The 15,390-nt window shown below is 39.0% G+C and overlaps 1 protein-coding gene across 3 annotated transcripts in view; it reads left to right on the forward strand.

Annotated features, from left to right (window-relative positions):
* Cblb (Cbl proto-oncogene B) overlaps positions 1–15,390 on the forward strand; it is a 183,224-nt gene that overhangs the window by 13,436 nt on the left and 154,398 nt on the right. For all 3 annotated transcript variants that reach the window (XM_048454293.3, XM_048454296.3, XM_085685539.2), the window contains exon 3: positions 2,610–2,860. In XM_048454293.3, coding sequence (XP_048310250.3) covers positions 2,610–2,860 — 251 coding nt within the window. The remainder of the gene's footprint in view (positions 1–2,609; positions 2,861–15,390) is intronic.

The following is a 15,390-nucleotide window of genomic DNA, read 5'->3' on the forward strand; positions in this document are numbered from 1 at the left end:
TTGGTATTATCTACTAAAGGAGATTCCATCTGACCCTTGCCAAGAAATCCCTTGAGGATTGAGGTAGTATTCTTATATTTGAATTAAACCCCTACCTCTGGATTGTTAATTGTAAACCTATAGAACTAAATTATGAAAATTAAGCAAATTACACAGTCAGACCATTTATACAATGTGTGTGTGTATGTATGTATGTGTGTGTTTGTGGTTCTCTCAATAAAGGCTAGGTTCACAATTTAAAAGACAAAAGTTTGTGTGTGTACACTGGATCTTTTAAATCAGTTAAACCTGTTTATTTATTAATTGTATATTGTGTGCTAAAATCTTCTGTCTTAGAACTCTACACAGTGGGAAAAAATAGGATAATGCAGGGTCATTGTGAGAAATGGTTTCGTTAAAGGTCGCTAACTGACAATTTAAGGCAGAATTTTTTTCTTACCAAAAATGATATGATTGAGGCGCACACTTTTAATCCCAGCACTCAGGAGGCAGAGACCGGCGGATCTCTGTGAGTTCAAGGCCGGCCTGCTTTCGAAAACGAGGTACAGAACAGCCAAGGAAAGAGAAACCTTATTCAAAAACCAAACCCAAACCAAAAAACCCATACCCCATATATGTATGATGGTATCTTCATAGAAGGAAATGTTGCATTCTGAGGGTGGTTTATTTCATTGATTGTTGACAATTTTTTGCTTGTGTTCTTGCTTCCTGAAATCTGACAGTTCCCTCCTTTTCTGCTTTTGTGCATGTCCAGAAGCAGTTGTATGCTCTGAGAAACATGAAGCCATTATCATCTGCAGGGGCCTTATCACATTACTATATAAGCTTCATTAGGAAGGAGAATTTTCATTTTGAGTTACAAAGAAAAAAAACAACTTAAAAATCGAGAAGCTCCCAGACTGCACACAGTGATGAGCGTGTTTGCACTCCTGTCTCACACTCTTGCTCTCAGGCTCTTCTGTCACCCACACGTGCTCCCTAGCCTGTGCCTCCCTGATGGTCAGTTTTAGGAAACTTGTGTGTCCCTGAAGCTATATAGTTTGTAAAAAAATATTCTCTTCGTTGAAAATTGTGTATCTTTAAGGTTTATGGCACAATATTTTGATACACCTATGAGGAGAGCAAGGTAGGTCCTGAGGTCAAATGAGTAAACAAGCCCACTTTTTTTGCAGTGAGGTGTCTCCAGACCTTTACCCTAGCTGCATCTGTCTGCAAGCTGATAATGCTAATTTGGGCCCTGTACGTTCTGTTAGATCTCTAGACCTGTTCATCTTCCTTCATTTCACTTTGTGCCCTTTGACCTACTTTCCCCACTTTCTCTGCTCCCTACCCTTCATAGCTATTATTCAACTTGTTTCTACTTATTTCACGTCTTCATTTTTAGATTCTGTATATAAATGAGATCACACAGTATTTTTCTCTGTCTGGCTTATTTCAGACTGCCAACCATAATTTTACTATTTATGGAAGTGACTGTATGCTTTGCATATAAAGCCTCTAAACCCATACTAAATGTCTCTCCTACTTAGCCAGGTTACAGAAATGTCCTTTGGCCACTCTGGTGCCATCCAAATGTGAGGTTCAGTATAATGGAAGGAAGAGGACAAGATTGTTGGTTTATTGTGTTTAAAATACCTTGCCCTGAAATCTTTTATAAAAACAAAAGGTCACATATCTGAGGGACTCAGGACCTTGTACTAGCTACACTGACATAATAGATCCTCCTGCAGGTGGATGTTCAGAGTGTCGTGAGTACTGACTGCTTTCGTGCCTTAGTAAAGCATTATGCAATTCCCAAAGCTCTTTTTAAAATAAACGAATTGGTAGGTTTTCAATACCCTAGTCACAGGGGTAGAAGGAACTGGTCTTTTTAATGGCTAAGTCATAATAACATGTAAAAGCGGATGCAGTGTAGATTTGAATTACCACTTCTTTTTTTTTCTGGTAGAAAGTATTTTCAGTTCTCCAGGCAGCACTCACTCTTTAATGCTTCATTGACTGGGAGGCACCTGGTGGAATGACTGAATGGTATACGTCACATGTTTACAGGCCTGGTAGACACTGTGTGTGGGGGAGATTGTTTAGACCTGACATCTGGTTAACTGCTTAATAACTCGGTTGTTAAAGTTACATATATGTTAAAAATTCTCCTCAGGGTTCAGAAACAATGGATCAGAATATTAATTAAAATCTGTGAAATAGCTTTAGCCATGTATTCAATATATTTAATAATTAACATCTTCAAATTAGCTATTCATTGGTCACTTGCTTTCATTAATACAAAGAATATTGACATTATACGGTGATTAGTGAGCAGGATACTGGAGTTCTGTTAAACTCTAACACTATGACATTATAGAAAAGGTAATCAAGAGAGTCAGAGTTGAAAATGAGGATGTAGTAGAGGAAGAACTGTGGAATATGAGAATAGGATTTGGTAGTTAAAGGAGCAAAGTATTTGTTGGTGCTTTGTAAACTGAATCAGTAAGTCAGAGCACAGGTTACATTGTGGGAAAGAAAGGGGACATGGTTCTACTTATTTATCATTTTTCTATGAGAGAAAATATTATACTTCCCATAAAAACTTTTATTTTTTTCTTTGTTTTTAGGTAAGATTGTGCCAAAATCCCAAACTTCAGTTGAAAAATAGCCCACCGTATATACTTGACATTTTACCTGATACGTATCAGCATTTGCGACTTATATTGAGTAAATATGATGACAACCAGAAGCTTGCTCAACTGAGCGAGAACGAGTATTTTAAAATCTACATCGATAGTCTCATGAAGAAGTCAAAGCGAGCCATCCGGCTCTTTAAAGAAGGCAAGGAGAGGATGTATGAAGAACAGTCGCAGGACAGGTGAGCACCATTAAGATTTCTGCTGTTCATTAGTTCATGTTCTTTATGTTGCTTTTTATCTTTCTATGTTGCAGTGACTGTGCTTTGGGGAATATGTCATTTCCTTATTTAAGTTTGGCTCATGTTTAGGTGGAAAGCTGAACCTGAACCTATGTTCTTGCTTTTCTATTGTATATAGAGTACTTAGAGTTTCACAGGAAGACTCACTTTAGTTCGTCCGCCTTTTCCCCAGGCGAGCAGTCTTCTCCAATTCATATCTTTTGTATATGAATTTTCCTCAAGGCATGTAAACAAGCACCTCTTCTCCCTAGGTAGGCCATTGACAGTACAAGGAAACAATCCTACCTAAGTTCAGCTTAGTCAACCATTCCTGGGGTTACGTGTAAGAGTTGGGTGACAGCAACCATGAGATCTTCACTGCAAAGTTCCTCCCTAGCTCTGAAACTGTATTGCTAGCATCTTATATTCAGTTAACCTTCCTTTTCCTATACGCTTCCCATGCCAAGAGGCCAGAGAGGGTAGCAGGTGAACTATTAGGTGAGCAGCTAAAGGTCTGGTGAGCCCTCTACTTCATTGTCTAAGAAAATGTCAAAAAGCTCCAATTCTATGAATGTAGCTAGCACTGTGTACTTTTGTCTATGTTGTTGCCATTACTGTGGCATCACGGTTTTCTGCAGATCATCATAATCCACTCTGATGGATGTGGCCATGCTCAGCCTTGAGAATCAGGGTCTTCTGTAGACCCCCAAGGCAGTGTTTACTCTGGTAGATATGGCCATGCTGCACCATGGCAGTATCTACTGTGTGGTGGATATGGCCATGCTCAGCCTTGAGAATCAAGGTCTTCTGTAGATCACCATGGCCGTGTTTACTCTGATGGAAATGGCCAAGCTGAGCCTTGAGAATGGAGCTCCACCGCAGTACCATCTTTGTATTGTGTGGTACACAGTACTGTCAACACATCAGTATTGATCTCTTTCTATTGGGGTTTACTGTTTGTTTTTATTGTTCTATGGTTTATGAATATATACTTGTTATGTACCTACCCATACTCCAGGAAAACTCCCTATGTTGGACTGGAGGAACGGTTCAGTTAAAGGCTAAAGATTACAACCAGAATGACAACAATGCTCTACGGTCAAGCTAGTCAGTGTGCAGTACATACCTTTTCAGACTGGCCTCCTACTGGTCTATTTATAGCTCCACAGCTCACTTTTCTATTTCATGGAATATGCCGTTGTATGCTTACGTCACAGTTTGCTTTTACACCCACTCTCATGTTGAAGGGAACCTTGATTGCCTAAACTTGTGGCAACTCTGTTGGAGCTGCTCAGGACATTGAATTCATCTGGGGAAATATGAGCTTGGTTGTAAGATTATATGACTTGCTGGTGTTTAATTTCGTCAATTCTAGACTTTCATAGTGACTGTATTGTTTTTGATTCCAACCAATAATGAGTGAGATTTCTTGATGCGTATCTACATCAGTTGGAGATACTGTTCTTCAGTTCCACTTGGAATCTGTTGCTGCAGTAGCTTTGAGTCGATGTTGCTCCAGTCTTTAGACATTGACCATTGAGTGAGAAGCTGGCTAGGGAAAGGCCCGATATAAAATTAGTTCAGTCCTCACTTTATAGTTCATGTGTGTTCTCTCTGTCCTCTGTGTTTCTGTCTCTGCACTCCACATCCGCATCTCTTTCTCCCTCAAAGACAAGATCCCATATAGCCTTTCTGTTTCTAATTTTAGTTTTAAATTTTTATTTTGTGTACATTGGTATTTTGCCTGCCTGTCTGTGTGAAGGTGTGGGGTACCCTGGAACTGGGGTTACAAACAGTTGTGAGCTGCCATGTGTGTGTTGGGAATTGAACATGGGTCCTCTGTAATAGCAAGCAGTGCTCTTAACTGCAGATTGACTCTTCAGTCCTGGTCTCAGACTTTCTATGCAGTTATACCTTGCCTTGAACTTTTGATTTCCTTGCCTCTGCCTTCTAATATTACCAGGCTATCTCACTCTGACTCTCCATGGCTCCCAGTCCCTGTGAACTCTACTGGATGAGTTCAGACACATAAATTGTAGTGTAGAAGAGACAAGGTTTATTACAGAGAAAAGTAGGACACTTTCAAGAGATGAGTAGGGGCAATAGCCAAAGTGATCATTATGCTAGCTTGTGTTCTTACGTAGACTTTATATTTGTTCTCCAAGTTCTACAACTGATGACTTTTCTGAGGAGATTTTGACAGGTGATTGACAGGCCCACTGAAGGGCTGGGGGAGGGCAATACCACGCCCCTTCTTTACCAGAAATTTTCCTAACTAGATAGTAGTCGTAAGGTTTTGGTGACTGTTTAGAATGTCTTATCTTCTCTTGTGTCCAGAGGTGGGATTCAGATCACATTCTTTGGACCATTTAAATCCTCCACTGGTAGTTCTTGGTTTTCAAGCTACTGATTAGGAGTTAGGAGTCTCTCCTCAGTGACCTTCAGACCTGCCATTAGCTAAGTATTTACTTAAAGCAGACTGCTGGACACCTGTAGCCAGGATTCTTTATGTACAGGTACACTGATGTTTGTCATCTGGCCCCTTAGGTTTCCAATTTCAAGATCCCTCTAAGCTAGATAAGGGAACTGATAGTCTGTTCCTTTTCTGAGCTACTTTAAATTTACTTAGAATATTCACTGATAGTAAAAGTATTTCCAAGGTGGAAAACTAGTATCAGTTAAAATACATAATGTCTTAGCATTGGCTGAATTCATTTACCTCTCTGAATTTGAGTTCCTTAAATTAGGAAAACCTCTAAGAAACATGGAATGTTTCTTTTTTATCGGAAAGCATAGCTTCATTTGGTTTGAGATGGTTTAGGGTTGTATAATGGAAAATTTAGTTCTCTTGGTACAGAGGCTCTGGGATTGTTTGTGTGAGCTGGCCAAACAAATACACAGAGCATGTAAAACCATCAAATTCAAGCATAGCAAAGCCCTCTGCCAAAGGTAAAATGACATAAATGTTTATTTCAAATGTTTTCTAACTTATTCACAACCATAGTTTACCCGTAGAGTGAGTATAACGGATGATGTAACTCTGGGCTCTTCATTAAGTGTTCTTGGAGGACAGTTTGTAAATCTCAAGGACACTGAATTTCTTTACTGCCTTTTAGTTTTAAGGAGAATTTGAATTGCTACAAGGTTCCAGAAATATGATTGAGAGAACCCATAGGGATTGTTCCTACAAACTCAAAAGGATGGCCCAAGATCGTGGAATCCAAATGTTGATGTAAAAGCCTTAATTTTACATAGTAATTGCATCACTGATCTAAAAAAAAAAAAACAAAAACAAAAAAATCAACAGACAAAAAAGCGAAAAAAAGTCTAAATTGCTTTTTATAAATGTCACTGTAATTCATAGTCAGATTTGACTTCAAGTTCCTGGCATTCCAGTTAAGCCACTTTTTACTATCAGGATGCCAATGAAGTGTGAACTCTCAGGTCTAGCACTTTGGGTTGAAGTAGTTTTTCACCTGGATATAAGATTGATGTAGTAAGCTTGTCTCCCAGTTTTCTGTCCTCTAAAGAAACTTGAAATATTTTCGACTTCAACAGACATTTTATAATTATCACTACATCGACTCTTTTGTATTTGCGCCTTTGATTATCAAAACAAAATGAAACCCACAGGACACATGTAATTTTTTTTTGATTATGTGTAGTTTTCTTGACAGTGATAAGTTATATAAGACACTCTGGTCACAATTATGCAACTGTGTAAATTGCATTTGTACCTCTGGCTCAAGTATTCAAATAAGTTTAATTATTCTGACTTAAAAGTCAACTATAAGAAGAAATACAGTAATTTGTATGCTGAGGTAGCATGTTCTTTGTTGGATTTTTCTATCATCTGTGACCTCTTTTTTATGGTCTATATCCAACTTTTTTTAAAGTACAAATTTCTGTGCTAGATAATTGTCAGATGATAGTTTATAATGTACCACTGGCATGGGTATTGAGGACATAGACTGCTGATTTGTGTTAATCTGGCAGTCATCTAATTGTGCACAGTCACCTCTGAGAATCCTTGGAGTCTAAATGCAAGCTTCTTTGAGCTGTATCATTGCACATGAAGCTCTGTGGCATTTGCTTTGTAGAACATTACAGAAATTTCTGAGAATTTCTCGTGGAAGTTTGACTGTGTTGTTCAGTAGAATGAGCACTGGTCATGTCAGACATACTGGTTACTGGGAATCATATAAATCCTCTGAACTGTCTTTTCTTTGGTTCTGCGGTGGCTCACTGAGAACAGTAATGTTATTGAGTTGCTAGTGAGGAACAGCGGTAGAACTAGTCATTTGGAGTTCAGCAACTCGAACCAGGACTGCTTCATGTGACTCTATTTTATTGGATAAAGTTGTGTTGGATGAGTGTGTGTGTCAAAATGTTAGTGTGCATGTATCTGCTGCGTCAATAATGCACTTCTTTCTGGCTTTATTTTTACATTAAATGTAAGTAAAAAGCAGAAAACGTTGGGTATGTGTTCTGAAAGTTGAGTTGCCTGAGCTGGCTGCTAAGGAACAGGTGGCCTGAACTGTTAAAGCAGTTTCATGCTAATGTGATATACGTTCAGTGTAAAATAAATTTAAATATGCTGCTTTTATTGCATTTCTTTCATATGTATTCTTGTGAGGTAAATGTATTTGGTACCAAAATAGATATTTAAGGCATAGTGAAAGCCTGTTGCCTTAAGAATTGGCAGAGAAATGGTTTCTGATGGTTGAGAGTTGGAGGGCGGTGGGGGTCACAGGACTCGACTAGTGCAGCCTTACTCCTTTGCGTCCCTTTTCCCAGGTCTTATTTACTTGTGTATTAGAGAAACAATTGAACTTCACCCTGGGTTAAGTTGGTGTATCTTCAGTTGAATGTTGAACTCATTCGGAGTGGTGTTTCTGGGAAGAGTTATGCCGTGATGTGTGGTGACACATAGGTTGCATGGGAGTGTGCATGGCGGGCAGCACAGCCATGTAGAGAGGTCTGCTTGGAGGGTGGGAAGAGGAGACAGTGTCTCAGGTTGGTGTTTCGAGTCAAAACAGAACTGATGGTCATTCTTGCTGACCAAGGTTCTGACCTTTTCTTCTGTGATTTTACTGGCCTTTTCTCCAGTGGTCAGTTTTCATAGGGAATTTTCACTTTCACCAGTAAAGGAAACATTAATCAGTTTCTGTCCAAAGCCTGGTATCGGACTGCCACTTAGGATGGCCAATGAACATGCTTCTAGGAACTGCTTCAGTAAGCTGGGACCATATAACCTCCCTCCTCCCATGTGCTTTGCTACTGAAACAAAACCCAGAGTTAACCGAGGGGAGGAAAAAATAGCGCTGCATTTAAAAGTCTGTCTGTGGAGAAAATAAAAGCTTTACAATGCACACAGAGGCAACATAGATGATGTTGTCTTATTATTATCATTTCAAAGCCTCTCATTCATTCTCCATACACCAGTGTTATAGAAGACAAATCCACTTTTGGAGAAGATGGAGCTAGTGCTTGTATAGGAGGGAGCAGTGTTAACATGTTTTACATAATAATGTGCGTACTTCTTAAGGATTAATGCATCTCAGCACAGAGAATTTAATCCTGTCAGAGGCTAGCCTTTATTTGAAACTGCAGAAACATCAGGCAGATTTCTGTTGACCACTGACTAAGCTTAGCAAAGGAAAAGGATTCTCTCCGTCATGTTAATGACATTTCCGTTCGTGGGCATGTTACTACTTACTGTGCCTACTCTGTACCTCAACTATGATAGCTGAGATAGCTATCCAGAAATTTTTGGAGCTTCTCTTATGAAGAGACATAGTTAAGTTAAATCTGAATTGGAAAAGAAAATAAAAACAGAAAATCAAAGCAGCTTCTCAACCGCCCCCCCAATAGTAATACCAGTAATAAAGAGGATCCAACAAAACACAAACAAACCTGTCTGCTGCTCATTCTACTGGGTGTCACATTGTTTTAAACGAAGAGTAATGCAGTGGGTGTTCCGTTTAAATGTTGGTCAGACATGGGGACCCATACCCATAGTTCTAGTACTGAACTGGCCTACGCCGGAGGATACATTGTACTGCTATCAAATGCCTTCTCTTCTGTTAAATATTTATTATTTAACTGCATGAAAGGGAACTGTTATATATATTTAAATAAACTCTATTTTCTATTTCCTAATAGTGAAAATTATAGCCTTTCTGAGTTCATGAGAACTGCAAACAACAAAGAGTGTGGTTTCTAAGGGAAACAAAATGAACTACACATTTTTGAAAGCTAATATTTAATACATTTATTGACTGTTTAAATTTTGTATACTCATCTGCATCCTAGGCATTTTGTTGTTTAAAATGTAAAATTCCATAATTAAAACATTCTATGCAAAACTATGTCTGCCTTCTAGGAAATGGAATTTTATTTTTTAAGAAACTTAAACATATTTGTAGTGTTGGTTAACTGTAAATGAGTAGAGTAAAAGTTTTATTTGTTCCCAGTAAGAATATTTCATGCATTTGAGAAGTTATGAATTGACTTCTTTAAGTCCTGAAAATGAAGGGAACCGTATCTCTAACACATCATTAACACAGAGGTCACAAGAAAGCGATTTGGACAGATGTTTTTGGAGTTAAACAAAGAAAGACTGTTGGGGTGGGCAGGAGAGCCTGCAGACCCTTCTGTTAAGGACTTCAGGGCTCAGTGTGTTTTACTAACTGCACCCCTGTTACTTTGTTTACTAGAAACAAAGTCCAGTTTTAGTTGATAGTTAATTTGTGTTCAAATGTAAAGTGAAACTGTCCATTTTGAAGCAAATTTTTCATTGGTGTCTCATTTCCAAAATACAAGAAAACAGAAAATTTTTAGATGCGCTAAAGAGAGAATTCCACTTAAGAACATTTAAATAAAATACTTGCCTGTAATCCATGTATCTGTTGCTTATTTGTTTCGTTTGACTTCAGCAACAACCTAATGTCATTCAACCTTTAGCTCCTGGTTCCTTACAGTTCGTTTTTTTTTTTCTTCAAATTACTTTAGTATCTTTCAAGTCAGATTATATTTCATAAACATGTATTATCTGGATTTTTAAATTGGGGCATTCACTCTGAAATTGCAGTTTATTAAGTGTTTATAAATTCCCGAGATAACCATTGTGCAATTAAAAAATAAACAAAAACGCAAGACTCCAGTGAACTTGGCTTTATGATTGAATATCTTTTTGTTTTTCAGTCTTAAGGCAGCTTATTAAAATTGATGTTTTGCTGCCGGTAAATATCTGGTGACGTTCAGATTTGATAATTAAAATCCAGAAGTACTTGAGAAAGAATGCTTGTTTTTAGTTTCATAATAACAATACTCCCACAAAGAAGGTCGATGAATGATGTCTTTCAAGTGGCAGATTTGTTATTTTGTTAGAAGAAGCTCCTTTGGCCGTTTTTTACAAAGCTAATTTAGAGTCTGTTTATAAAACAGACAAGCCCACAGTGATAATACTACAGCCCTGGAGTGCTTGGTTATCTACCCTAAGAAGTCTCTAGCTTTCCACTGTCTTAACAATGAAGTAGACTTTCCAGGAATCCAAAGGGATTAGCATTCAGCACTGACTGAGGAGGGTATATCTCCAGTGGAGCTCAGGGCTGTCTGCTGTGCAGTAAAGTCCTTCGGTTTTCTGAGTCAATTTTCAATATTTCCAGTCCCCCAACATCATTGTTTGAACTTGAGTTCTTGTGTATGCACACATATATTTCTAGTTTATGGCTGTGCTCATTTTGGCAGGATACACATAGGAGGTCATTACCAAAACAACTCCTTGTTAAAGACTAAAATAATAAAAGCAGAAGCTCATCCTGCTGGGCAGAACAGCAGAGGACTAGATTAAACAGAAAGATGGTCAGATGTCTTATTGAACTGTGTTGTCCAACACACCTGATCCCGGTTGTACTATAACACCTATACAAGCAGCCACAAAGGTGCAGTGACTTTCATTTCCTTGAACTGCTATGACAAAGTGCAGCTACCTGGATGCCTCAAGCAAGAGAATCTGTTTCTTTCCCAGTTCTGGATGCTGAAATCTAAAGCAAAACATCTCCAGACCGTGACCTGGGCACCTCTACAGGGAGGGCATGTGCTGTGCCTCTTGCAGTCTTTGGTAGCTCTGGTGTTGGGCGGTTGGAAGCAGTACTCTAGTCCCAGCCTCCACCATCACATGATGTCTCCTCCATCTCTCCTCTATCTCTTCCCCTCCCCGCCTCCACTACCGTTAATTTATTCTCTAACCAAACCTTTTTCTGAGGTCACCAGTCAGTGTGTGTTTGAGATTGGCCCTAATAAACCATCTTAAATTTGCTGCCTCTGCAAAGACACTATTTCCAAGTAAAGTCATTGTCACAAGAAGGGCAAACCTAGAATGCTACTTACTCTTTTGAAGATACAGTTCAATTCTTACTGGTTTGGAAGTGTAACTTTGTACTACACAGGGGAAGAAAGTTGAAACTTCTTAGAATGTCATCAAAGTGGGAGAAATTTTGCTTGGTAATATACGCTAAACATAATTATTGAAATTCTTTTTGCAAAGGCTTGTAAGGCTAGATTAGTTTTGTAGTTTTGGGGATCAGGCTTATGTTAGAATGAATGCTGATTACCATGCATATATTGAAAAATATGAAATTAAGGCTGTTCAATAATAAAGTTTCATACATTGACACATATATTGTTGTTTTAACGTTTAAATGCCATCTCTACTTAAAAAACTTTTAGAAATATCACCGTACATAATTAAAAGTTACACTATTAACAGCTGTGATTATTCTTGATTAAGAATCCCTGCTTGGTGTTTCGTCTCGTGGTATATGCTAGAGAGCTAATCAAAATAAGCAGCTGTGACTTGTGTCATTAAATCTTTATGCAAAGTTATTTGCCTTGCAAATAAAAAGAAATAGGAAACATTTTTCGTGTAGATGGCAGACACATCCATTTTCTGTCCTTAATATTAAAACACAAAGCATTACACTGTGTATAATTTCAAGTCTAGTTATAGCAAACCGGTTTAGAGATGCTCAATGAGATTAAATAACCATTTCTAAAAGTGGCTTGGGTCAGGGCTGCACAAACTGTTGAACCACACAGTAAAGTTCCACCTTGTGTTTTGGAACCAATCAGCTTTGCCTTTGTTCTAGGAAGGAAATGTGTATAAATTAATTGGCATGACTATGGTTTGCTAAAACCTTACTTACATAAAAGGGCCAGGCTGAGTTTTGCCTGTGGGTTGTAGTTGGCCAGCTGCTGGTTTAAAGTACTGAGCTAGGTTTTGGACATGAAGCTACTGAAAATATTTTATCAACAGAGACTGGGTGTATGTGTCACTTCGGTTATGAAAATGTTTGGTGACTAGTGGCACCCAAATGACAGTTGTTTATGTAATTAGAAGTAGTCTAGGCTGTCTGACTCTGTAATTCCCTTCCTTGAAGGCTGAGTTTTGCTTTCTTTTCCCCTCCTGGTTCAAGAATTCTTGATAAAACTGCATTCCCCTCAGGCTACAGGAGAGAAGAAGGAGGAGGACACCGCAGGAGCCACACAACTATGATAAGCATGCTCTTTAACCCCCGAGGTACAAGGGTTTTGGTATACTGAAAAATTTAAATTTCAGCCTCCGCAGTAGGACAGGAACACAAGGATTGAGAAGGCGTGGTGTTATCTGGCAGTGTAACAGATCAGCAGATATGCACACACACTAGAGGTTTATCTCCCGGGGAAGCTTTAGGACTTCATTCTTTAAAAGTATATTACCTTCAGCTTGTTTGTTTCATCTTCAGGTATCAGCAGAAGGCAGGAGACTCTTTAGACATTGGGACTATGGTTAGTTTCCAAACTAACAGTGTATCAGTTGTTCTGAGCCCCAGCTCCTACAGGATAGGACACCTGTGTGCACCTGAACTGGACCATGGAGGATCTTCAGTCCTAAAGGACAGAGTCTTTGATAGTGATGACATTTGTCCTGAAAGGAGACATTACTGTACCTGCAGCAAGCTTTCCCTCTGCTCCAAGGGGAGATGCTGTCACCACCTTCTAGGCTTTTTGCTGTACCCATGACAGATTCATGTTTAAGGAAGTAAGCGACCTTGTAAGGGATTCTCAGAGAACCTCTCAGGAAGTATTTTCAGTGATTTCTCAGGAACCGTAATTGTGTGAGGGTTCAGATTTTGAGTGCTATGTAAAACAAATATTTTATTAGTTTTTAATATGAAAAGTAATATTTATAGTGTGGCACTATTTGAGATTATTGGTAAAATCAAAGTCTTGGGGTTTGCCACTCTTAATGTATAATGAACTCTGTAGGGTGACATCTCACATGTACTTTGAAAATCTCACCTCTACCAAGTGATGTGATGTTCACATGAGCAAGAGAAACTTGTTTTCAGTGGCCAGGTCAGCCAATCCCAAGGCTTCGTCTCTCCCAGGCAGGTGCTTTACCACAGAACTGCGCTCACTCTGCCAGTTGCAACTTTTTATTGTAAGCTTTTTCAGTTTTTATTGGCTCTCTAGGTGGAAAATGAGGACAAATTAAAGAAACGAATGCACAAAGTGTCGTTCGTCACATACTTGTTACCCGGTCTTTAGAAGAGAAGGCAGTTTTATTTTCTTTTAAATTTTGCATGATGTGAACCTGTAGTTCAACCCCAATAATTGGTTTGGTAGGCAAGGAAGACCAGTGTTAGGTGCATTAGAAATGATATTTATCATAGTTACCAGCGCCTGTTCAGAGAAGATCTGTATCAAGCTGCCTGGGTAGGCCCCTCTTCTGTCTGGGGCTCAGTGTTGCTTGTGTGTGAGCGTGTGTGTTCACAGCTGATGGCTCCTTACCACGTAGTTTGCCTGAATCCGCAGATGATGGCCTGAGAAGTGTGAGTGGTGGTGCCTTTTTCAGCCTGTGTTTCGGAAGGACTTAGCGGGACTATTTGCACATTTCAGGGCGATGAAAATTGCTCTTTTCTCATCTTCATTAAATTGCTATTAATAATGCCTGTCAGCTGGTCAGCCAGTGCAGTGTGTTCTTTTCAGCAAGACTGTTTCTAGCCTTCAGTCACACCCAGAATACCGGTTTTTGAAAACGATTTCTTCACTTGTTTTCTAAGTATTTGTGTTTGAGTGAAATGTTGCTTGGCACCTCTTAACCTTTCTATTTTCATTTTTAACTTAGTCGAGATGAGCAAAGTTTTATTTCAATAAAAGGGAATAATAAGGTTTGCCTGAGGTTCCTTGGGTTTTCTTTACATTCCTCTGGTCACTTCAATCCTCTTCTGATTTAAACTGTTTATGGCACTTACTAAATTTTATCACCTGGGATCAGAAGATGTAATCTTACAAAAATCGTGTCTGCTGTTTCTGTCATCTCATCCAAAGTATAAAATTTCCAGGGACCTTTGATTTGAAGTGGCTCCAATAAGAATAGAATCCTGAATGTGTTCAGAGCTCTTTGCAGTTTACGAAGCCTCTGTGTTAGTCGCTGGAGAAACAGGGACCTTTCCCAGTCATGGCTATTAACGTTTGCTGAGGCGCCAGCTCTTCTGCAAGTTCATCGGGAAAATTTTGGTGTGGAAGACGGATTCAGACCACCTCTCCTTTACCGCTTCATATTATCCAGATAGCTTACTTTTGTATGCCTGCCTTTTATTCTGCCCTCTTCCTTCCTTCCTTCTTCTTTCTGAGGTTCCTCTTTCCAGCTACTGGTACAACGTAAACTTCCATCCCACCTCATGCCCACCTCCATTGGGTAGTGTTTTCTGATTACTCTGAGCAGAATTTCTCTTGCTCCTCTGACCATATAGCCCTTATCACCTTATCAAGAACGATCATGTGGCAATCCGGCCTGTATCACCAAATATTGCTGTCATATTAAGTGATGTTTGGTGGCATTTTAAGTGCTCATAAAAGTTTAATATAATGTTATTGTTGTTTTTGGATCAAAGAGAACATTGATTTATTAAAGGAAAATGAGAAAGAGCTCCTGAGAATGGAGGAAGTTCCAAGGGAGGAAATACCCCTCATCAAATTTTGAAGGCAAGATTCACGTCTCTGTATTTCTACATAGTTCAAAATAGCATTCAAAGCAGACATGAGAAATAGTTGCGTTTACCCCCAATTTCCATACTATTATTTGGAAATCCAGATTTAGTCCAGAGCTTCTATTGCCTTGAAAAAGGGACAGGGTGAAATTTCTCATTGGAACCTGATGAAAAGTCTAATGTTGACTCTTGAGAAGTTGTAGGTCAACAATGTCACCTTCTTGAGATCTGGCAGCGAGTGCCAGTTCTTTTATAGGGAGAACATGTGCAAACGTAGCTTAATAAATCCCATTGCTGCTTGTTGTAGAGTAGTTATATTTTAGGGCAACTTTTTAACTGTGTGTCTATCTTTAGTAGAGTAAAATTTAGGGGAAAAGTGGGTGAAGCTCCAGTAGGGGGAAGCACTTTCTGACCGAGGTGTCCTTGTGACTCCCCATAGCACCTCTAACACAC

This window comes from Myodes glareolus, chromosome 2, assembly GCF_982192425.1.
Source record: "Myodes glareolus chromosome 2, mMyoGla1.1, whole genome shotgun sequence".
Classification (NCBI taxonomy): domain Eukaryota; kingdom Metazoa; phylum Chordata; class Mammalia; order Rodentia; family Cricetidae; genus Myodes; species Myodes glareolus.